Source organism: Castor canadensis, chromosome 1, assembly GCF_047511655.1.
Source record: "Castor canadensis chromosome 1, mCasCan1.hap1v2, whole genome shotgun sequence".
Taxonomy (NCBI): domain Eukaryota; kingdom Metazoa; phylum Chordata; class Mammalia; order Rodentia; family Castoridae; genus Castor; species Castor canadensis.
The window spans coordinates 29,611,690-29,636,685 of NC_133386.1; the positions used below are offsets into that span (position 1 = coordinate 29,611,690).

The window sequence follows — 24,996 nt, forward strand, 5'->3', positions numbered from 1 at the left end:
CTGTCACACTGGACTTTCTGCTGCTGAGCCAGGGGCCAGCACAATGCAAACAGCAGACTCACATGCACCCAGGACCAAACTTGATCAGTTAGTGTACCTTGAATGTGGCCAGCATATTTTTGGTTAGAAGTGGTCAAGGGAAAAAGGAAGCCTAGCGAGTGAAATTCATTGAAATCTTGAGGATCTTGGTGCCTTTCACTGCACGCATTTCCATTTTTTCTTCTGGATTTAGAAGCATTACAGATTTCAGATGCATTACACTGAGGGCTACCAAACATTATGAAATATTGTAAGCATAAAGTAACTCACTCAAATCAGAGTAAAGGAGGGTAAGCTCATTCCAAGAAAAGTTCATCTGTACAAATATGTCATTAAAGAAATGTCCACCAAATAGAAACCAAACTACTACAGGGGCAATTCTCAAAAGGGAAATTGTGGAGGGTGAGAAATTTTACTTTCTGCATTATGTGTTTCCGCCTTGTTTGAGGTTCTGTTTTTGCAAAGAGCCTGTGCTTTTTATGTCAATACTTTCCCATTTTGAAAAAGAGACATACTCACCAAGAAGACCAAATTAGGTTTAAATTGTGATAATTACAAGACAGCTATTTACCCATGGAAACTGAGGTACTTTATAAAACTGAAATTTCAAGAGCTGGCTACATTTTAAATATGTGAATTCTATTTCTGTGGATGCTAGTGGCATGGGTGAGAATGCGTATGGCTTTATGTATGCTCTGAGAAGAAGTGCTCACAAATGGAATCACATTATTCATCTCTAATCAATTCCTTTTGTCTCTTATAGATCTTATTGGCTTGCCATGGGTGTGCTTTACATATACAATCATGAGTCTTGCATGCCTAGTTTTTGTGGTTGTATTTATACCTGAGACAAAGGGGTGCTCTTTGGAACAAATATCAAAGGAGCTAGCAAAACCGTAAGTATTTGCTACATTGGTCTCTGAACAGGCTTTGGTCAAAAATGTAGTTTTATATACAACTAAGTCATAATATATAAAATCATTTTAGGGTATTCTCTTTGCTGTAACACTACGTCTCCATGCATAATTCCAGTTCCCCTGTCTTGTCTTTCATGTGGGTGACTCAGCTGAGAAAGTACAAGTGAGGCTTTCTAAGCTCTTTTCAGTCGTGATTAAGAACCTCTCTCTTCCTTATAGTTCCTCAGAGAGGACATTTTCTTGGGGTTGTGGGTAGGTGCTGGGATACCATGGGCACTCTAGGCCAGGATCATAGCTTCAGCTTGCATCTCTATCAGACATACAGGACTTCAAGCCCTAAACTTTTGTAAAGGCTATAATTAGCTGAAAAAGTCTTGGGTCTAAATGGCTACAATTGCTTTAAATATGATAAGTGAAGTTAATTTTAAGAAAGGTGAAGTGTTTTATTTTTACATGAACAGGCATTTAGTAAACTGGTTAAATAAATTTCACATGGAGAGAAGTGGGCCACAGGAAACTTTTTCCCGTTGGTAGCACAGCTCACAGCTCTATGCCAAAATTAATGGCCTGGGGGAAGACATGTCCCATAGGGGCTAGGAATGAAGGGAAACTTGTTTCTCTTCTTAGAATTAAATCTTTACACTTGGAAATGTAGGAATACTTCTTCCTGGGTTTTAATATAATGGGAGAAAATATGTTTTTTACAGACTGTGATTTTCTTTTAGAAATACTTTCAAAGAGAGTGTGGGCATAGTGACTCTCTTTTATCTGAAGAATAACCCTGATAGGTGAATTGATGGTGGGTATACGTGTGCACACACATTTATATAGACAAAACTGCTAATCCTGGCTTAGTGCGGGGTAAGAAACAGAATATGGGATTTTTCTGTGTTTTATGCCCTTTTAAATGCTTGAAAAATTTAAAATATTTTACTGTAGTAAGCAGAAGAACTTTTCTCAATTAGAACCATACATTAAATGTTAGAGTGTATAGCTGAATTTTGATACAGATAAGGCCATTTTTAAAAAGTAAAATGAAGATGAAAATGTTTGATTTATAATGAAAATGCAGTTGCCAGGAAGCCTGGGTATACTCTCAGTCCAACTAGCACATTCCTGAATTTATGTAAGTTGAAGCCAAATGTTTAGATTTCTTGGCAAGCATAAAATCTGAATAAAACTATTAATTAGAAATACATAATTCAAATAATTACTAGCCTCAGACTTTGATAGACTTAATGCATTCATCTGGAAACTGGAAACATTTGGGCCAGATTCAGACCTTTTTAGTTCTGAGATGCCAAGACACCGGCGACTTCCACATGTATTCATTTTCCTCCATTTCTTGACCTTTCCTATACTGGTTTCCTGTCAGTTACCTACTGCTGCATAACAAACCATCCCCCATGCATTGCTGAAAGTAACAACTTGACTGCTTCCCAGGACTCTTTGGTTTGATTGGGTGATGCGCTGCTTGTTTCACCTGGAGTCACTCATGAGTGACAAGGGCAGGGTGGTCACTGGGAATGGAAGGACCATGATCACAAAGGGCTTGACCACATAGGTGGTCAGAGGTGGAGGTAGTCAGTCTTCAGTTCTCCTCCATACAGCCTCTTCTCTGTCAGGAGGCTAATGTCACTTCACATGCAGCATTCCAACGTGTAGTGATGGGTGAAGAAACCTCATGGCCCTTTTACATTCTGAAATTCTCACATCACTGACACTTTCTATTGCCAGTACAAGTCTTAAGGCCAACTAAGATTCAAGGGGTATGGAAACAGACTTCCCCTCTTGCTGGGATGAAGTGTAAAGAATTTTTGGCTACATATAATCTACCACACCTACTTTTTCTTGAAATGCTCTTTTAGCTCCCATGAAACAGGCTCTCTGGTTTACCTCTTACCTCTCAGACTCATATCTCCTTATTTCTCCCTGTATTCCTACCTTAGAGCTACCTTTGAAGCCTGAGCTCTTCATCCTTATGTCTTAAGAGTCAACCCAGATTCGCAACCATGAAGCCTGAATAACTCCAGACCCGGAAAGCATTCCTCTCTCCCAGATTTTCAACTTTCTAGTTCCATTTTCTCCTATACTACCTGACCTAGCACTCTTATGGTTAAACGTCTGTAACCAGATGACTTAGCTTTGGTTTCCCTATGTTATCTCTTTGGTAACCTGAACAGAATCTAATTGTATTGATTCCTAGTAGACACTTGAAAAGCGTCTGCTATTTAATTTGATGATTTGTGAACAAGACCAGTGCTGACTTTATTGTGGGGGGGGATTGGATATGAGTATGCAAACCATACATCCTACAAGATGGATGACTTCACATGTTTTGATCTAGGGGTCACAGGATGTCATTTTTTTTTTTTTTTTTTGGTTATACAGATTAACCCATTTTATTGTAGGCTAGGGATGTCTCAAATGGTAGAACTTCTACTTGTCTTTTAGTTCCTTCAGTCTTCTGATGGCAGACTTGACTGTGACTGCAGAAGTGGTGTTGTAGGTCCAGGTAACAGCAGCCTGTTTTCATGCAGGAACCACACTGGCAGATTCCCACAGCCTGTCTCTTCATCTTGGTTTTGCAAGAATGCATGGTGTGCTGGCTGATTTCAATTTTCTTCACTATTTTCTGGAGGGAGGCACCATATTGGGTCCCCTAATTACCGATGATTCTGACCTTCTTGGTGCATTTGGCCATGTTACTACAACCTAGGCCCAAGCCAAAGTGGGCAGATGTGATTAATTTATGGTCTAACTCAGTCTATGCAATGGGAGGAAAAACGGTTAAGAAAATTGAGGCATATACTGGCTTCATATCATTGCTTTGCCCATACTTCAGGTGTTGCTTATTCAACAATTTGCTGACCACCTACTATGGGCCAGGCTAAAGAGAAAATTGTAAATATAGAGGACCAAGAATCCATAGCTTCCTTACTTTAAGAGTAACAAAATAACTCAGCTCATTCTAGTATACTGTGTTAGTTAGCACAAAGAGAATTTACTTATCTTTTTGTTTTTATTCTATAAAAGCTGTTGAAAGAGATGATGTCAGAGTTGAATCTTGACAAAGTGTGTGGGGAGATGAGGTAGTCAGATGAGGGGGGATCACACACAGGGGTCAATATACGTGATGTTGTGGTATAAAGATTAATATGTTTTTAGCTGAGAATTGAGAGATGAGCCCACAGCAAAGGGCAGTCAGGAAGGGTCTTCTCCATCTTGGTAAGGAATTTGGATTTTATCCTGAAAGCAATAGGGCTTAGAGTAGCAGATCAGGAGAATAAAGTCACCAGCGTATGGAAGGAATTTTCTGGCAAATATGGAGGATGGAAAGGGGAGACAGTGAATGGAGGGGATCTATGAAGAAGCTGTTGGAGGAAGCAGATAGGAAACTATGAGGCCGGATGTGGTGCAGTATAGAACCTACAAAATTTAGAGCTAGATAGGAAAGATGGTTGAGGGTAAAGAGGGAGTTAGGATATTTCTCAAGCTTCAAAGACTTACCCAGTATACAAGAGTAACATTCACAGAAGACTCAGAGACAGAGGAGCAGGTCAGGGGTTGGGTATGACGATTAGTTCAGTTTATACAGATTGTATTTGAGGTACCTATGGAACTTGCAAATGAAGGGAAAGAATGCAAGCACATGTAGGGATCTGGAGTTTAGGAGAAATATCTATGCAGAAGGTAGAGATTTGACACACAAGTACATAGGTATTAAGTATGTGGACAAGATCAGTGTAGAGTGGAGTCTAAGCTTTTGAGAACTTTATTTTTAGAAAAATATTCCAAGTTATCAAGGCAAAATTGAATATGATTCTGACTCTTGGATGGGGCTGAGCAGGTGAGGGGCCCTGAGGCCTAACTTTCTTTGGTCTCACGGTAAGTTTGTATTTATATACATTTATATTTGATGGTACTTGGGTTTGAACACAGGGTCTCACATTTGCTAGGTATGCGCTCCACCACTTGAACCACTCTACCAGCCCTTTTTTTGTGATGGGTTTTTTCAAGACAGGGTCTCACAAATCATTTGCCAGGGGCTGGCTTCAAACCATGATCCTCCTGATCTCAGTCTCCTGAGTAGCTAGGATTACAGGTGTGAGCCACCAGTGCCTAGCTGCTAAATTTCTTGTGAATAACACTAAAAAATTGAGGCAGAGATGGGGCATGATGGTGTATTCCTATAATAATGTCTAACTTGAAAGCAATGTTCGTCATGACTTGAGATTAAAAAAACTTTTGGATCTGTTTTTCACATAGCTGTCAAATGTACCAAATTATAAGCCAAATGAAAATTGGAGGACAGAATTTAATAAAATCCAGTCTTTCCATCTAGTGGAATTCCAGAAGATTTTTTTGTTTAAGAACATATGATTTGGGTATCTAAAACTTGACCAAACTTATTAATTCAGAATTTGGGGTGGGGAAGGCCTCTTGTCTCAATGAGTTAATTTCTGACTTATGAAATATTTGTGAAAGAAACATATTTGTTATGTTTGAGTCATAAACTTAAATCCATGTTCTCTCCAAGAAATTGTGAATTAGGACAGGACCAACGCCAAAGGTTGGCTTACTTTCAATAAGTACTGCAAGGTTTGTGTTGAAGACCAAAACTAGATAAGGAGACTGATGCTGAGAAACAAAAAGGAAGATGGCAGAACAATTCTGCACTTTAAACTCAATTACAGCAACAGTAGTACTGACTGGTTGAGGACTGTGGGGGAAACACAGTACAGAGAGCAAAAAGGAAAAGAATTTTCTTCTAGAAATTTTAGTTAACTCCTACTCAGGCAATACTTAATTGCCAAGGGCTCTTCTTTGCTTCATGCAGTAGATTGACAAAAGCTTTTTTTTTGACCGGGGAGGAGGAGAGCAGCACTGGAGTTTGAACTCAGGGCTTATTGCTTGCTAGGCAGGCACCCACTCCTTGAGTCATACCCCCAGCATTTTTTGCTCTGGTTATTTTGGAGATGAGAATCTCGCTTTTTGCCCAGGCCAGCCTGAACCATGATTCTCTTGTTTACTTCCATAGCTGGGATGGCAGGTGCATGTCACTGTACCCAGCATTTTTCTCTTGAAATGGGGGTCCCATGAACTTTTTGCCTAAGTTGGTCTTGAACCATGATCCTCTAGGATTGTAGGTATGAATCATGGCACCTGACAAAAGCTTTTAAAATGAAAATGTAAGCAGTTTGAATTATGTAAACTGACCAAATTATGTATGACGCATATGTTAAACAAAGTTCCCTGGAGAGTAATGTCAGAGACAAAAACAAACAACTCTCCCCACCCCAAACCCCAAAATAGTGGTATTGGCAAATACTACTAATATAACTAATATCAAATTAGTTAAGGAAATGTGGGGTGTTGAAAAGTCCAAGGAATTTGCTCTTACGTGGAGGCTGACATGAACTGGACTGAGGTCACTGCTGAGCTAAGGGAGTCCTTAGGAATTTAGAAGTTAATAAAACAATGAATCAACTTTTGTCACCAGGGAAACCAATCCTGATGTATAAATCCCAATGAGTTTTTCTAAGGAGTAAGAAAGGAAACTATTTATAATATCAAATTAACTTCAAATTTAATACCACACATTGCTTAAGATTTTCCTCTCTCAAATTTGGAGTTAGGTTCTTTTACTCCTAGTTTTACAAAGCTGAGAAAACAAATATTCTTCCAAGATGTCAAGTTCCTTATGAAATAAACAGTGACTCAGCTAAGAGGTCAGAAAAGATATCTGTAGTAATATAATTTGAAAGGATTTTATTTGGAATATCTGCTCTGCCAGCTACAAACTTAAAATGGGAAGTTTGCTATTTTTGCTTTTTCAACTGTGACTTTATTTACTCTTTTCCCCAATTTAAGTGAATTTAAGTGAATTTATTTAAGAAAATAAAACAAGTCAAAGTTTTATAAATTATTTTTTACTTTTAGTAGTTAATTTGATGTGGCCCTTCCTGCAGGCTAACACAGTGCAACTAAATACTTAATCAGCATACCTAGTTACATGCCAGGCACTGATCTGGGTGCTTAGCACCACTTTATCAGCTAGAAAAACCACTAGAATAAAATGTGTGTGTGGGGGCGGGGGGGAGGGCTACTTTTGATTGGGTAACCCAAGAAGATTATCATCTTAACCTTTAAAATGAAATCTGGGTGATTATAAAGAGCCTACTGGGAAAGAGGGTTCAATTCAAGCAGAGAACAGCCAGGGTAAAGGCTAACTCAGAAACAGGCTTGACTTGTTTCAGGAAGGGAACCAAGTGCAGGTCTCAGATGCTGAGATTAAGTTAGAAAGTAGGGAGAGACCAGTGTGTAGGTTTTGTGTGCTGAGTGAGGCACTGGAGTTTCATTCTACCTGCAGTTGGAGCTACTGATGGATTTTATGTAGGACAACAGCATGATGTGGTCATTTTAAGGCACATCCAAGTGACCATTGGCAGCCACAAAGTTGAATGAGGCTGAGGAAGCACACACCTCAATGCTGTATGGCAATGACCTAAGTCCCTAGTTCATTCAATCTGCCTCTGTCCTAGACAACTGCCCAATGGCACCTTCTCTCTTGGGGAACCTCCTGACCTCCTTACTTTCTACCAGTGTCCTTGCTCTGACCTCACTAAGTAAGCAGAAATAATCAGAAGGGAACTTCTACCACCTACCATGTCAGTCTACATGTCACGATTTGTAGCTACCTACACTACTGTCCAGGTCCTAAGTATCAACTCTCATTCAAGGGCAACCCCTTGAAGCCATCTGCCCTTCTCCAGCACACTCGTTTTCCCTGATCATGCCTTAGCCAGTCATATTTTTATCACTACCTCTCATCAGCATAGAAACTTGCATAATTCTTTCCCCATGGAAATGAAAATGGTGCCATTTTTCTTCCCAATCTTTGCTTGGTATCTCTACTACATCCAAGCTCTTCTAAAGAGTTGCTGCTATTTTCAATTCTGCTCCATTTTCTCATGAACATGTTCCAATAAGACTTTTATAACCATCACTGCTCTGAAATGGCTCTTAACACATGGCTAATCGCAGGGGTCTATCTATCACACTCACTGGCTCATTGACCTCAGCCAATGTCATGGCTTTTGTACCATCTCAATTCCAATAACTAAAATTTGCATCTCTAGCTTAGATCTTGCTTCGGAATTTGAGGCTTGTCTGTTCATCTCTTATGTACATCTGTTTTCAAATGTCTAACAGATAACCTAAGCCTAGCATGTCCTAAACTGAACTCATGATGTCCATGCCTCCATCTCTCTCTACTCACTGGACACCATTTTACTCCTTCTTGCTGTAGCCACAAACCCTGGAGTCTTCTCTGAATCTCTTTCCCTCACACTCCTTATTCAATCTAATCAGAAGGCTGCGTTGGCTTTTACTTCAGAATGCATCTACGGCTACCACCTTCATACCTGAGTCACCATGAACTCCTTTCTGTATTACCATGGTGGCCACCTACCTGGTTCCCATTTCCTTCATCTTCCCCCTCCAGTCTATTCTCTACACAGTAATTAGGGGTCCCTTTAAAGATGACCAGGTCATCCTTTGCTCCAATCCTCTAGGGGCTCTCCATCTAGAGTAAAAGCCTCCTGACGGCTTTAAAGACCTCTGCCTCCTCCTCCCCTCTTGGTCTTTTACCCATGGCCACACTGGCCTTTTTGATATATCCCAAACTCACTCAGGTATGCTGCTTAAGACTCAGAATCTTCACCCTTGTTTTCTCTGTCCTTTCCCTAGACATCCCCTAGATACCTAGCTGCTTCATCTTCCCTTTTCCTATCACCCTGTTTAAAATCACTATCATGTCCGCAACTCTACATCTACTTTCCTACTTCAGTTTTAACTAAAAGTGAAACACTCTTTTACTTGGTCTTTTGACTGTCTTTTTGTTATATTTAAACTCCTCGAGGGCGGGAATTTTGTAATTTTGTTCACTGCTGTATCTCAGCACATGGAAAATCCCTTGGCATATAATTGAAGCTCATCATTGAAGGAATGAATAAATGATCTGGATCCGGGAGTGAGGCAACAGAGTAGTCAGGATGATGCCTAAAGTTTTGGTTTGAGAAGCCAGATGGGCAGTGGGATGGGGGAAGCCTGGAGGAGGCCTGCACTTCAGGATATAGGAGATGACAGTTCTGTTTTGGATATATTAATTTGGAGATGCCTAGCAGACATCAGGTAGAGACATTATTAGTACGCAGATGGATACATACAGTAAATCTGAAATTCTGGAGACCCTTTGCGTTAGAGTTGAATGTGCGGACCATTGGCTTGCAAGTGGTTTTTAAGTCAGGAAACCAGATGGGATCACCCAGTCAGAAGCAGAGAAAAGAAAATGAGGCCCAAGGTTAGACCAAGCCCTGCCCACCTGACCAAGATTAAGTCAACATCTAGAGATCAAGCAGAGGAAAGGAAATATCATAAAAGAACCAATGGCGAGACTGGAGAAAAGCCAGGAGAACAAACAGCATAATAGATGAGGTACAGTGAGGTGAGGGCCAGTACAAATAGGTAATCACAAGCTTGTCAGGCAGTCTCAGTGGAGTGAGGACAGAAGCTAACTGAGGGGACTTGAGGCGAAGACATCAGCTATAGTCCACTCCCTGCAATGATTTTGCTGTGAAGGGGAGCAACAGATGAATTGTCGTTACCAATCACTGCTCTATTTACAAGAATCCCTTACCCTCAGACTACTTTTCTCTACAACTTACTTTCTCAAGTAGGTTGACAAGTCTTCAATCCCTCAAGGACCTGGCATGCATTTTCTCACTTTCTTTCTTATCCTAGCTAATCCTTTACATATACCCTCTTCTTCCCTGCACCATCTCTCTCCATCATTCAGGCAAAACTTAATTCTGATTAGTTAACTTTTAATTTTATCCCTGTATCTGAGAAGGTAAACATGGCTGAACAATGCATTCACTACGTTGACCAGTCTTGCTTTAAATTTATGACCATAAATCTCAACTAAGTCTTTATGGATGCTCTGCAATCTACTGCAGTCCCCTGGCAAGCTGACTTTCTTCCTTTGCAAGATTACTTCACATCTACACTCTGTCCTCAAGCCTCTGCCACCACTTCCCACTTTCTATTGGTGACTTTTTTAGCTCACCAAGAGAACAGAAATAGAGAGGCCACCCTCTTGCCATGAGATCTAACCTACACACATCCACATCTATCTATGACCGCATACTATGCCTTGGTGCAAAGACCAATGCTTCATTAGTACTGATGGTGCCACCAACACCCCCCTTCTATAGGATTATAACACACAAAGCTGCAGTATTTCCCATCGTAAAACGCTTTTCTAGACTTCAAATTCCAAGTACCAACCTATTCCTCTGCCTCAATTTTCAGTTCTCTGGAATTCGTTTCCCATCAAATGTCACCTCTTTAGAGATGCCACCTATGTGATATAATCCCTTCCCCTAAGTCATTCTTTTTCCATTTACTTTTCTCCCCAGCACTTTTACTTTAAATTTAGTATGATTGCCTCCCTTATGAAAACACAAGCTCCTTGAAAGCAGAAATGTATCTACTCCATCCATTCCACTTACCATGGCACAACCACTTGATTCCTGGGTTAAATTACAGAAAAAGATTTGAAAAAGGAGGTTCTAAGGCACCCCCCTCTAATTTTTAAATAAGATAACATATTATAGCATATTTTTATGCCGATAGTATAAACCTGCAGAAATGAATGTATTAATGCAGCAGTGAGGGGGATAATGCAAATATATAAATATAGGCAGAGTGGTAGTTAGAAAAAAGGAAGAAAATGAAACAGGATTTGGGATGAACATCCACCAGTTCTAAAACTACCTTTGGGGTCCCGGCCTGCAGGGAGGGGTGCTGTGGCTGTGTTAAGACACCCCATCTGACCATTTGCATGCCAAAGGTCATGATATACACTGAATTTCACGATATAGCAAGGCCTCACAATAAAAATGTTTTTGCAAAGCTAAAACATTAAAAGCCCTGGGTGATTTTAAAAAATAATAGTCTGCACATTTTTCTCAAGTACTGTAAGCAAAGAATGACATTTTCACTCCTGTCTCTTTCTCTTTCAGGAACTATGTGAAAAACATTTGTTTTATGAGTCATCACCAAGAAGAATTAGTGCCAACACAGCTTCAAAAAGGAAAGCCCCAGGAGCAGCAGCTCCTGGAATGCACAAAGCTGTGTAGAAAGGAACAACTGAGGCAGCTTTCCTCAGAAACCTAATGTCCTCAAGTCCTAATGAATGTGGATTACAGTATAAGAACACTTACAGGGTGTCTTTGTACTAGTGCACATTGGCCACTTCCACTTTCTCTTCATTATTATTTAAAGGGACACCCTGAAGTTATAAATACAGCCTTTAATTCCTCTTCCTGGAACCTCAGGATAGATGAGGTACAAGATCCTAAGCAATCTTTTTCTTATTCTAAGCACAATATCAGGTTTAAAACACAAACAAAAAATCTACAATAGTAGCTAGCTCAATACTTTCTTTTTCAAAGAGCAGCCTTTGATGTCTTAGTGATGAGATCAACCCCCTTAAGCTTAGGTGTACATGGAGACCAGCCCCAGCTTTATTATTCAGACACATAAGCGTTCTGGAGAGGCGCTTACAGTTTTGCCTACTAAAACACTACTTGCACTGGGTCTTGTCCAGAAAAGAACCAGGACACACATGCGGACAATTGCACATATGTTCTAAATTAGGATAGGGTTGTGGTTAGGATTTTAGTAATAATTTTTAGTCCACAAGTCAAAGATTGTGCAGCTTATTTTATGAATTATGAAGCATAATTTAATGCAAACTATATTATTATGAATTTCATGGTATTAAACAATTTTGTAATACTTGAGAAAAATAAGCGTTTTTCATCTTTTTAAGAAATGATTACAAAGGACAATTTAAAATCTGGAGACCATATTTATTTAGAAGTAGCTGTTAGAAAAACATCAGAAAATGAATCAGGCCATTAGATTATTTATCCAAATTTCTAAGCAATTAGGTTTAAGTAATTAAGTCATACCTATAAAAATGCTCTTCTTGGAACGCTTCCGTGATAGCTTACAGTTTCCTGCAATTCCTCTGACTCCTCAGGAATCTCTCTACCTCAGGTTATGGCACACAGGCTATAATCGATGTTGACTTTCAAATGAATGCAGACTTAATACATGACGTTCAGACATCAGGATAATTTCCTATGTTTTTCTCTGTGATAAAAAAGAGATGGGCCAACCATACCATCTTGGGGTTTTCCCAACATGATGAATTGCTCTGTCCTGTATTTCTTCAGTTGAATTCTAAGATCTGATAAGGCATTTTACCAACAGAATTTGGATATGATATAAAATCCAAAATAAAGAATCTTCAATCACTTAAAGTAGTCACTTATTAGATCACTAGTATAAGTTATGCAAGACACAGAGAAAACCTAAAGAATGAACAACTTAACTTGAAAAAAAATTACTTAAAAAATATGACACTTGAAGAGACTCCTAAGAGCCTTAAGTTATTTGGCCAGGAAATTTTCCTACTGACCCCTACTGTTCTAGTTTGATAGAGGGTGGAAAGACCCATGTAAGCAACAGTAAAATGCTGACATGTGAGACTCAGGAACGTGGTGAAGTCCTGGTTCTGAAATGTGCTATCTAAATTAAAGTTGGCAGGAAGAAGCTACAAGGAAAGGAGATCTGAGGTCTTGATTCTGTCATGTTACATTTCATATTCAAGTTAGAGCATGCAGTGTTTTTTGTTTGTTTTGGCAAGAGGAGGGAAAAGTTCTGCAGAGGATCAATGTTAATTCATCATGAAACTTTGCTGGAATAATATGCCAAGATTTTTAAAATATCAAGACAGGTTATCAAAATAACTTTTTTTTTTTTTTTGCCAAGCATCCCAGATTTTAAGATATTTTTAAAACCTGTTACACAATTCAAGTTCAACCACTACATACATTTTAGCTATTTCTTGGTTTGGCTGTTCATTATAAATGGCCAGGAAAATAACTAAGCTGGTTTATTACTAATAACATTTAACTTCAGAATCTTAAACATTCTCTCGTATTTTTCTTTTATCATCCTGAGTCTACAACTAAACAATTTTGTCTTCAAAATAATTTTATCCAATACTTGTCCCCACTCCCAGCCCCACCAAATGAAGCTTTTTGGTTTTCAAAAATAAAAAGGGGGAATACTTACAATTTGTATGTATATATTCACAGCTTTTATTTATTAAAAAAATTTACAGTACTTGTGGAAAACCAGAAGACATCAGACACACTCACTTCTTCCCAGACTGGTTATGTTCAGTGGACTATCCACAGACACTACCAGGCGGCGATTACTCAACAGTCCTGAATCCTGATCCCATCAGGCAATCTTGCCTCCCCTCCCAGATAAAGCATTTCCAAAAGTTCCAGTTTGCCTGGTTTTCAAGTCATCCAAACACCGAAAGTGTTTGTGCATCTGGATCTGCACCCTGGCTATACAATTATGTTTTCTCCCCCCTTTCTATGTTTTTTTTTTTTTAATTTGTGTGAGTACTTCAAAATGAGTTGACTTATACTGTTAATTAAAAATAAGTGAGAAAATTTTAAACCTTGAAAAACAGCCTGCTTGTAACTTTTTCATCTTATTTTATTCTCTGTATGTAGGAGTTAAGCTATCCTACTGATCTTAAAATGAAACAAACAAATGTAAAAAAAAGAATTAAGGCTTAAAAAAATCACACTTAAATCTTACATGAGAAAAAGTATAAAAAGTTAACCTTTGCCCCTACTTTTGAGGGAAGGAGAGGCAGGGGCAGGGGAAGGCTTTAAGAAAAAAGAAAACAAAAATAAACATAATATATACTGTTCAGTGCTTAAGGTAGGTTTTCAAGATTTTATAATATGGTACAGAAAATGTACTAAACATGGAGGTTCAGGTGTTGCAAGTTTTTACGAACATTTCAAAATATGTAGGTAAACGCAGTATTTGTGGGAGAGTGTGTTGAAAAACTCTCTCTATTCAGTTTCTACTGAGAAGCTTCTTTGACTCTTTACCCAGCTCATTTCTAGGTAAAGTCAGTGTTGGTTGCAGTATACCTCTAAACTTAAGCAGTGGAGCACAACTGATCCTGCGTTACCATTTCAGGGCCATGTGTGAGCCACGACCCTGTTTCACAAATGTGTATTTATTCAAACTAAGAGTATCAATCTTATATATTGAAGTCACTCTTTAGCTAAATTAAATAAGACACAGCAAAGGGAAAGACAAAACTTGCAAAATGGCTTTCAAGGAACTACTGTGGCACAGAGGCAGCTTGTGGGCACTTCTTGTTAAAACAGAACAATGTTATCAACTTCAGACAAGACTCCTAGTAGAGCCTTGAGAAACCTAAGATGAGTAAGTCAAGAACCTCAATCACATCCCTACGACTACAACTGAGTCTTTCCAGAACACAAAAGTACACAAGGTACAACCCATTACAGCTTCTTTCTCATGTCCAACTGGTGGGTAAGAGGTTTGTCTTTTTAAAACTACAATTTCTTTACCTTTAAAAGCTATTTAACATTTTCTATTGTATTAAATTTGCAACATAAAAATCTTTTATAAAGTTCTACTCCAATTCCCTAGAGTTTATATACATATTTTTACTTCTAATCTGCAAAATATAAAAAAAAAAATCCTATTTGATATTTGGTAACAGAGCATGAAAAGACACCACACACATATAGCATATACATATATATAAAATCAACCTCAAAAAGCCAACACACTTCAGCCAGAGTCTAAACTTGCATAGGTTAAAAAGAAAAAGAATTACGAATACAATTTTTATGAAAATAGAAAATGGGGAATAAAAGTTACAGAATGGATATGAAGAGAGATCTTTTCCAAACTTTTATTTGTGCACATTCAATTGAAAAAGGTAACTTTTACAGGTTCTTTGGTGCCCATATTCAGCATACAAAAATGTAAAAGACTATTCACAAATAAAACACATTAGCTCAAACTGGAAAAAAATAATGACAACAATAAAACAATTTAAGGTAGTGCACATTGTGACAGCTCTGCTTATGGGGACATGAGAATTACTGCGAAAATAAATAGAATGTCCTTTTGTAAAAGCAGCAATGTCATGTCATGTAAACTTCCTTTTATATTACAGCAAAGTTTGAAATAAAATCCAAAGGGACTGGAGCTTACACTGTAGCTGTGAGTGAATAAGAGAGTCTATTTCCTCAATTACTGTTGGTCCAGTTTTCCTTTTGCTTTGAGTCCAATGTGCAGCAGGTTTTAAAAGGTGCTCAGTTAGAGATTCTAACCAATTAAGTGATGAGTTATAAAATTTCTTTCCTGCTTTCAAACACAAATGGGTAAATCTGTTCCACAGCAGTAGCCACAGCCTTTACATTGGGCCCTGTAACAAACACAAGGGAGGAAGGGTGAGGAGAGTGGGAGGAGAATAGTATGAAAAGCTTGACTTCCAGAGTTAAAAATATTTACCTGGCTCAGGATATCAAGTTCATTGTTTAAAAAACAAAACTACTCTTACACAGTCATACATAATCATAATAAGAACCAAGAGAACAGAAACCTTTTCCGGACAATAAAGGAAATCTGAAACACAAAATGATAATCTTTTTGTTTTAGGTACAGGTATGAAAAGAGAGTATAAAAAATTATACTATCATGGAGAAAAAAGTCCTATAACATGCACAGGAAAGAATAACAAATGGGACTTGACCCCCACTATCCTTTTGGTCACTGACTTCTGAATGAACAATGAAAACCACAGAAGTATGGAGGAACCCAGGGGTGTGAAACAGAGCTGTTACCACAATGTTGGCTGCTTTATGCTATATGGTCTGAAACTCCACACAGATCTATTACTACTTGTTTATTACTAATCTGGTCATTTAACCTGAGAGCTTATCCAAGTCACACTAAGAAACACACTTCCACAAAATTTTGAATAAAAATAGTTTCATAGCTGGGGACAGAGATCAATGGTAGAACACTTGCCTAGCATTCGCAAGGCCCTGGGTTTGATCTTTAGCAGCGAGCGCGCGCACACACACACGCGCGCGCACACACACACACACACACACAGAGAGAGAGAGAAAGGTTTCACTAATGCACACTTGCTCAGTGGAAAAACATGAAACCTTCCTCACTGTGAACTTTAAAAGTACTAAACACGTTGACCATGTCCTATCTTGGGCCTTCCTCTCTAACTCACCTTACCTCCATCCTCCAATGGATGAGCTAACCACTCAGCTGAATTGGTAACATTTCATAGGATATTCCAGCAGATATAAGTGTACAAGGCATAGTAATTAACCAGGTCATCTGTCTTTAGTTTGTTACTGTGTTTAATTGTCTGTTAACTCAGTAAATAAAGATTTTTACATTTGTTTGATTCTGTACTTAGCAGGGATTTATCAATAGATTTTGCAGCCTCTCAGAAGTCCAGGGTCAGTAAGTATAGAAATAGATAGCTTAAAGAAGAGAACAAACAGACCTATTCCCTTCAGCCCATTTTTAAGATTCAGGTGGGATCCTGGTAATTGGCTTTGAAGTTCCCAAGGAAGGTAAGAAAACCTATAAGATGAGTCAAAACCAAAGCTTATTTGACAGCCATAAGGTGTGGATTTTTATTCTCTAAGAATGAAGGAATAAAAAGCAAAATTCAAGAAGACCAAAAAAATTTCCTTAACTCAGTTTTGCCCAGTGTAGGACCTAACTCCCAAACAATACCTTTGCACAATTAATAATCACATTTAAGAAGCATCCTGCATGCTAACGCTGCCCTTTGACATGCATGCCCAGCTTTCTGAAACACCCCTTCCAAACAATTAAAAATTCCAAAGACACAAAGAAACACACATGTAGCATAACAAATAGGTACCAATTATATTTGAATATTTTGTTTACGTAAAAATTTGTGAAGGTCATAAAACAGGGTTCTCTTGGGAATTTTAAATGCAATGTATCATAAATTAAAACATTCATACTATGAAGATTATACTAGAATAGTCTTAATAGTTCCAAACTGAAAACTACTCAAGTATCTATGGAGAGTACATTCACATGCTGGATACTACCCAGCAATGAGAAGGATCTATATACACAACTATATGAAGCTCAGTGAGTATGGACAGACACAAAATAGTACAGTATGTAATTGTCAAGTTTGCTTCAAGTTCATAGATTACCTGTTACTGTGATACTTCCTGTTGAAAAAATCTGTAATGTAGCTCTTAGAGACTTTATCCGATAGCACACAGCAGGATGAAGCTCAGGTTCATAACTATATGAAAAATATCAAAATTCATCTAAGTATTTATAGTCTGACTGGCAATTTCAAATTTGGTAAGTTACCTTGATTCTTCAAAGACTTACCTGGCATGAGGTCTATTGTTCTTTGTGAATTCTGGCAAGCGAATTTCAAAAGGCATGTTACAAACTGCCAAAACGTTAACAACTTTAAAATCTGTAAAAATTACCTTTGGGAGAGAAGTAAAACTCAATGAATTATTTTGAAACAAAAAAAAATCTGCTCATCATGGCAATCCTGTTTTTCCTTATATTAAGGAAAAACAAATTATCTTATGCACAGATCTAGTGTTCTAAGTTCTTTAGTATCAAAAGCTGTAATTCACTGAAAGAAAAAAAGCTCAAAAACTTCATTAAAAATAGTAAAATATGACATATTTGCATATATAAAACTCTTCATCAAGGGGTCTTAAATCTTACCTACAGATTACTTTTAATATTTTAAATGGGATATTTAAAACTACTGAGAAAAGAGCAAGAGTAAAGGGAAAGATATCAAATCAGGGTCTCCCTTCTAATGACTCAAAATTGAAAAGTCACTTTTTAAAAAGACATAAACAGGGTGAAGGCATGGTTCAAATGGTAGAGTGCTTACCTACCAAGTGCAAAAGCCTGGAGTTCAAAAAGGATCCAGTACCACCAACCCCCCAAAGGGTCAAGAAATAAAGAGAATACACTGGGCTCCAAAGGTGATATGCTTTTCTTATAATTAACAGGATAAAAAGGTATTTCTGTGAGTTCAGTTAGATGCTTATTTTCCTTTTTGGTGATAGAGTGAAACTGTTTTTTAGCTAATTGGGCTTTCTCAACACTTCTCCTGTTATGCTAAGAAATGGACCTCTAAGGCTGAAAATGTTCTCTTAGTAACTTTAGCCACTCCTATCAACATCAGAATTATTTCATTTCATTATCTTTTCCGACATTCCTTCTAAAACTTCAAGCCTGGATAAGCTGATCTTCCTGTAACTCAGTACTTGCACAGAGCAGTAAAAAGCCAGAAAAGAGCCAAACGGCACCACCATCACTTCATGACTACGTCTCAAGACTCACTCTGCCACTCCCCATGAGCTAACAGCCCCCATTCTCCACCAGCAGTCCAGTTCCTTCTACTTGAGAGACTGAAGTCACCAGAGAGAAACTTAACTTCCCACTATTGTTTCTACAAACCTAGCCAAATCCCAAACAGCCTGGCCCAACTCTTCAAGAACCATGTCGCACCTTTCACTTACTCGTTTGCAAGTGACTTAGCAAGTCCATCGTAAACGATAATTTTATTCAAAGCTGTGCCTGTATAAAATAGTTGAAAAGACTGATATGCCAGTAATTGTCAACTTTACACCCTACTGCCACTACCACCTAGTATGTCCATGTCAGTAGAGCTCTGCAAATCCTGACCTGGCATTCTTTTTGTTCTTGTTGTTGCTGTTTTGTGATAGGGAGGTTTGAACTCAAAGACTTATATTTGCTAGGCAGGCACTCTTATCACTTGAGCCACAACCCCAGTCCTGATGTGGCATTCTTGACATGATCAAAAATTATTTTTCTCTTTTTGTGTGTGAGAGTTAAAAACACTTAAGTTGAAATTAACACATCTCTTGATGGGAAATAAATATGGGGAGAAGCCAGGATCTTTTACAAATATGCCCATATTCCTACGTTTTACTACTAAAATGTCACACTTATAGGGCAGTATAAAAATCTAGAAAAAGTTGAATTTAAGAATTTCTGCAATTTGTTTAGTTTACTAAATTAAAAACTTAATTTTACAAAACTGAACCCTTGAACAATTACAGTATGGATATATATTTTAAAATATTACCTGAAAGCCTAGTTTCTGCAGACTGCGGGCTAAACGTCTGGCACCAAATTTAGCTTCTTCTTCACTATGTTTTAAGGGGAAAACAAAGATTAGCAGTTACACAGGAAATAAACTTTATACTGAGGAACACAAGCTTTACATATGATTTTGCTTGTAAGTCTAGAAAAATATCCTTTCCATAGGACAAAAGTAGAAAATAAAAACAACAAGTAACATTTACCTTGTTGCTCCAGTGCAAATAATTTTTCCTGAGGACCAAATTGTAGCTGTAATTCTAGGTTTTCTAAGCTTCATTAATACTTTCTGGAAAAAAAAAATCATTTCCTAATAAGCATTAATGTTCACATATGTTTCTGTTCTACGTGACTATGTCAATGTCCAAATACTACCCCAAGTTTATCCAAATAACTCTTCTTCAAATCACCCATTCTGAAATTAAGTTCAATACTGAACGTAAGGAACATGACTGATTCCAAAGGACTTTTTATTTTCTTTCTTTCTGTCTCCGTCCCTCTCAGACAACGTGTCACTGTGTACTCTCAAACTCATGATCCTACTGCTTCAGCCTTCCAAGTGCTGGGATTATACGCATGTACCACCACACCATGCTCTCAATAAGCTTTTAATTAATTAAAATACAAGGTCTCCATAAATTATCACTACACACATTGAATCAACAAACCACAAGTTCATAAACATTTCAGCTCTCGTTCTACTCCAGTCACATCACTAGAGTTTATATGGATCCTAATACATGCCAAATTTATACACGAGGAGTTTCTTAATAGCTGTTACTTTTATCTGGAATACTCTCTCATGACTATTCTTATTTGATTCATGTTTCTTACCAGCCATCACCTCCATGGAGAAGCCTTCCTTAACCACTCCATAAAAACACCCATCCCATCTCTTCATCATTCTTTACTTCCCAGTTTTGCTTTACTCTGCTTCATGTCACCTATCACTACACCATACTATATCTTACGTGAGACACCTCCAAGTTCCACATAAAAAACTCAGGTGTGGGAGATATGCTGGAGCTGGAGATATTATTAGAGATTCTATAGACACAAAAGGCACTTAAAAAAAAAATTATCGTTTGAGATGAGGCCCAGGTTAGCCTCAAACTCATGACCTTCCAGGTTCAGCCTCCCAATAGGCACGTACCACCGCACTCAGGTCACGAAAGGCATTTAAAGCTATGGGTTGGGATGAAATTACCTATAGAGTGAGAATAAACAGGTCAAAGACTAAGCTACAGGATAATATGTGAACTTAAATTCTCAGTGCAACTTTTCATTTACAGAAATATTTATTACATACTAATTATGTGTTAAAAAGAGACATGCTTATTGGATAAAATAAAACATAAATGAATTGGATATTTCTTCTTAAAATTTTTAATATAGTCTGAGTTCTTCCTCTTCTTGGTAATAATGTCATATACACTATTAAATCTGAGGAGACTTAAAAATTTGTCAAACATCAAGATGACATTTCAATTAAGATACATCATAAAGTTTCATACACAAGTGACTGAAATTCTTGAGTGAATTTATTCTGCATTTAATTGTCTCCCATCACCAGCTTGCCCATCAATTTAGGTTTTTTTGTTTAGTTTAGTTTTTTTTTGAGATAGGGTTTCATGTCTCAAATTCACAATCGTCCTGCCTTAGTGCTGGGATTATAGGTATGTGCCATCACAACCTGGCTCAACTTAAAATTTTCAGTCAACCTTCCCAGAAAAAAATCTACTTCATTTCCGTTGTATTGCTAAACTAACAAAGTATTTTCCTTACTAAACTTTTTAGCAAATATATTTATTTTTAAGGGAAGATGGTATTACTAATTAATTTAAAAATCTTTTTTGTGGATCCCTGAAAATCTCAATGGAATTTAATTCATTCTAACTTAAGTTTCTAGTAGTAAGAACTAACAATACTTTACCTAGATACACTGACATTTAATTCTTAAAACTTAAAGAGAACCTTTAATGCATTCCTAATTTCTATAATAAGTGTGTAAAATACCTATTTGTCTCATGGGTCTTTAGTTTATAAAATCCAAGAAAACACTGACTCCCATTTCAGTGTTAATCTCAAAAAATTAATGTTTTATTATTACTTATTAATACTAAGACTTTTATTGTAAATATAGTAAGTTTGATACATACTAAAATTTACAATGTCCAGTTGTCCTTTTAGCAATATGTGATGGGAAAAAAATCTTGCTTGTCTAACTAGAGAGAATGATGACAATATCCTATAGAAATTAGGATAGTAGGGCATTTTAATAAATACAAATAAAGTATAAAGGTTCCTTTCTTTGGTTCTAAGATGAAAGAACAAAAACATGTCTCTGTAACCAATGAGCTTTTTGTTAAGACTCAAAAATAGATTTTTCTCCAAAATTTGTCACCTCCATAAGAAGAGGTGCCACTTATACAGGGCCCCTGCTGTATCAAATACAATTAGCGTATGATAAGGTCATCATAAGTTATCTACAGAATTAATATATTACAGCATTATTCATTGCACTATAAAAGTAGGCTATGTAGGACCCATACCAAAATTCATATACTTACTCCAACATCACGCTTATAAATTACATTTGCTCCCTCCAAAGCAATCTTCCTTAAGTTCAAATGGCATCTTGTTCTAAAAACACAGACTACATTTGTAATTAGAATGTCCAATGCAACATCACTGTCTGCATCCATTGGGGTAGTTTAAAACTTAGTTTCCCACCACGAAGATCACATCCTGAGAAACAAAACAAAACAAAGTTAATAAACTTAAATGTTCTGCTAATTTACTTTTCACAAATAATCCTGAAAATAAAATATTATTTTAAATTTAGTTTTATTTTATTCAAAATATTATCATTTTTCAAATGTTGTAAGCATCAAATCATGTCCCTTCTCTCCACTAAAAATAAAAGCATGTCACATTACATTCTTTCAAAATTTGGAAACAACTTTCATTTCTTAAAAAAATAAATAATCTTTACATGCCAAGAATTTGCCAGACTTTTCTCCAGAAACTTGCCTTTACAACCCTCTATGTTCTGGTGTACCATACATGGCAAGACCCTAAATATACCATTGTTTGAGGACTGGACTTTGCGGCCCTAATGTCCAGCCATTAATGGTATTATAACCACACATCATACAACTTGCTGGGGCTAGAAAAAGTTGATCTACTTTTCTCTATTGCAGGCAGAGTAACTGACTTACTTAAAATTTTAAGCAAAACTTAATTGTAAAACTCTTCTGGTTTAGTAGACATTTATTACTCAGTTATTGAGTACTTTCTATACAAAGGGAAAAATGAATAAGCACTCTTTTGTTTTCAAGGAGCTCACAAACTTTTATGTATGGGGGAGAGCTCTAGCAAACAGCCATACACCACCATTTTTTATCAAGATTAGAACCTTCCAATATATATTCAAGACTACAATAAGAGCATTTATACAAACAAGCAAGTCCTCCCTAGTTTTTGTTAAGCGTGTGACCCATACCCTGCCAAAAAGTTGTTTGGGTTTTCACATTTTAAAAAATAAGCAATTTGGCCTAGCTTACCCTGCCCTCTGCCAAATCACCAAATAGTAACAATACACTATAATCATCTTTCAGATTCCTTGCAGCCACTATATAAAAAACTAGTATTCTATATAAAGATTCAAATTATTATATGACAAAACAATGAAGATGTCAAAAGTACAAAGTAAGTTCCCTTGTTTTTCTACATTTTGGTTTCTGATAAAACACAGTGACAGAACAAACCAAGACTTCTAATACCTGTAACAAGGCCATATGGTATTCAATTCTGTATAGCAATTGTACACAAAGTTCATTATTTTTTCTTCCATGTCTACATATTTTTAAATCTGTTTACCATGTTTTCCTGTTTCTTGTGTACATTTGAGCAACCTCAAACCATTCCTACATACAAGGAGGGGGTCAGGGATGGCAGCTGGGACTGTGCCTCATTATTCTTGTGTATAACACACAATATAGTGCCTACCCCACAGTGGTGCTGTGAGCATTGTATAAAATAATGTATGACGAGGGTTGGGACAAAGTTCAATGGTAGAGAGCTTGCTAAAAGTGTGAGGCTCTTGGGCTTGATTGCTAATACCTCAAAATTATGATATATGAAATAAAAACAAAATAAATGGCAACAGTTATTTGATGAAGTAGGTCCAAACCAGCAGGCAGATCAGAGATTTCTTAGCATCACTTCCCATGATTACATTATAGACCAGTTATTAAGCCATCTGCACATCATCAGGTTTTCTGCTATTTTCCTGCAAAAATTGTGAGATAGAGTAAGCATTTGCTTCACTCACATGCTCACCATACTATTCTTTTATAATGACCATTATGGGTACACTGTGATGGAAATAAAATACTAGTGTTCAGGCTCCCTGAAAATATACAGCTAAATGGCCACCATGACAACGTTCTGGTCAAGACATAACATGAAATGGATATTGGTTTCTGGGATGTCTGCTCAGCAAGAGGAAAAAAGCCAGCAAGGACTCCTTTGACTTTCCTGCCTTCACTCTTCCTACCAAGAGTTTGGAAATGAGAGCTGGAGCTCAAGTACCTCTTTGGGATCAAGAGACAAGGAGATAAGAAGGAGAACAACAAGACAGAAGAAGCCTGGATCCTGATGCTGTGAATTTCCTTATCATTCCTGAACTTCCTAATTGTTATGTATATGAGAAAAAAATCAATTCCCCTTACATTGCATCTCTGTTGTCTGCAGCCCAACCTAAACCTAACAGCTACACACCTACGAGGTGTGGCTTTAAATAAAGAAAATAGATCAATTTACTGCTTCATGATGACAGGCTTTTTTTTTTTTTTTTTTAAAACACCAAACAGGTTAAAACGAATTGACTCAGATTTACTTCTACTCCTCTGAGTTTAGCTCTAAACTACTGAATTGCCTGAGGGACAAGACAAGGACAACCAACAAGACAAAAAATAAATCAAGAAAGAAGGTAAAACGAATCTTTATGAGTACAAAGAAGTCTTGAAATTAATTCAAAATTGACCATTATTTCTACATTTCAAATTCCAAAATTAAAAATGGATAGTTCATCCTGAATTGTTCAAGTGTTCATATTTTATTCAGATGAGCAACCTGACAAGCTCAGAAAATACTACTGCTTCAACAAAGTTTCTAGTAAAAAACTTACCAGTCAAAGATACAATAAGAAAAGGTAGTACTTTAAAAAAGGGGCACCCTACATGAAAGACCATTTGCTTATTAAATAAGAGAATAGTACTAGATATTAACAAAGATTCTTTTTTTTTTTTTGAGACAAGGTCTTGCCATGTAGCTCAAATTTGCAAATCCTCCTGTTTCAGGTTCCTTAGCGCTGGGATTACATGCATGCACTACCATACTCAGCAAGATTTACTTCTTAAAGCTAAACATATTATATACTTTTTAAACAGGATAACAAAACTGGCAATCTGAAACTGACAAATTTCAATTTCAACAGTGCATATAAGGGCTTATCAGAGCTCTTTTAGTTTGAAGTTTAAATAATGTTACCAGTGGGTAAAAAAAGGTCTACATCAGTAATTCAAAATGCTTAAATTTTTCCTGAAAACATACACGTATAATTTTGTTTAAATTAAAATAACTAAACTGCTATAGAAAAGATGATGGAAACTAACTCCCACTTGGGAAGAAATATTTCAAACTGCCTTTGGCTATTATGGTACTTATAATCAAACACGTGCTTGTATCATGGATTTCCCCTACTAAATTCTAAGCTTCTTGAGGTTAAGGACCACATCTTAAAGATCTATAAATGTCTACAGCTCAACATCATATTTGGTAGAGAGTAAATGTTCAATTACTA

At 37.1% G+C, this 24,996-nt stretch overlaps 2 protein-coding genes and 1 pseudogene across 4 annotated transcripts in view; 1 reads left to right on the forward strand and 2 right to left on the reverse strand.

The window, feature by feature from the left end:
- Slc2a12 (solute carrier family 2 member 12) overlaps positions 1-13,501 on the forward strand; it is a 50,797-nt gene extending 37,296 nt beyond the window's left edge. The window contains exons 4-5 of the mRNA XM_020181844.2: positions 803-935; positions 11,045-13,501. Coding sequence (XP_020037433.1) covers positions 803-935; positions 11,045-11,198 — 287 coding nt within the window. The 3' untranslated portion in view covers positions 11,199-13,501. The remainder of the gene's footprint in view (positions 1-802; positions 936-11,044) is intronic.
- On the reverse strand, positions 2,181-7,041 carry LOC141423340 (large ribosomal subunit protein eL43-like; annotated as a pseudogene).
- Positions 13,502-14,840: 1,339 nt separating the features above from the next.
- Tbpl1 (TATA-box binding protein like 1) overlaps positions 14,841-24,996 on the reverse strand; it is a 32,052-nt gene continuing 21,896 nt past the window's right edge. For 2 of the 3 annotated variants that reach the window (XM_020181845.2, XM_074074217.1), the window contains 6 exons: positions 21,698-21,875; positions 19,334-19,416; positions 19,114-19,177; positions 17,361-17,464; positions 17,174-17,268; positions 14,841-15,375 (listed from right to left, as the gene is read on the reverse strand). In XM_020181845.2, the coding sequence (XP_020037434.1) occupies positions 15,296-15,375; positions 17,174-17,268; positions 17,361-17,464; positions 19,114-19,177; positions 19,334-19,416; positions 21,698-21,832 (561 nt within the window). In that variant the 5' untranslated portion in view covers positions 21,833-21,875 and the 3' untranslated portion in view covers positions 14,841-15,295. The remainder of the gene's footprint in view (positions 15,376-17,173; positions 17,269-17,360; positions 17,465-19,113; positions 19,178-19,333; positions 19,417-21,697; positions 21,876-24,996) is intronic. The other variant, XM_074074205.1, reaches the window with a different exon arrangement.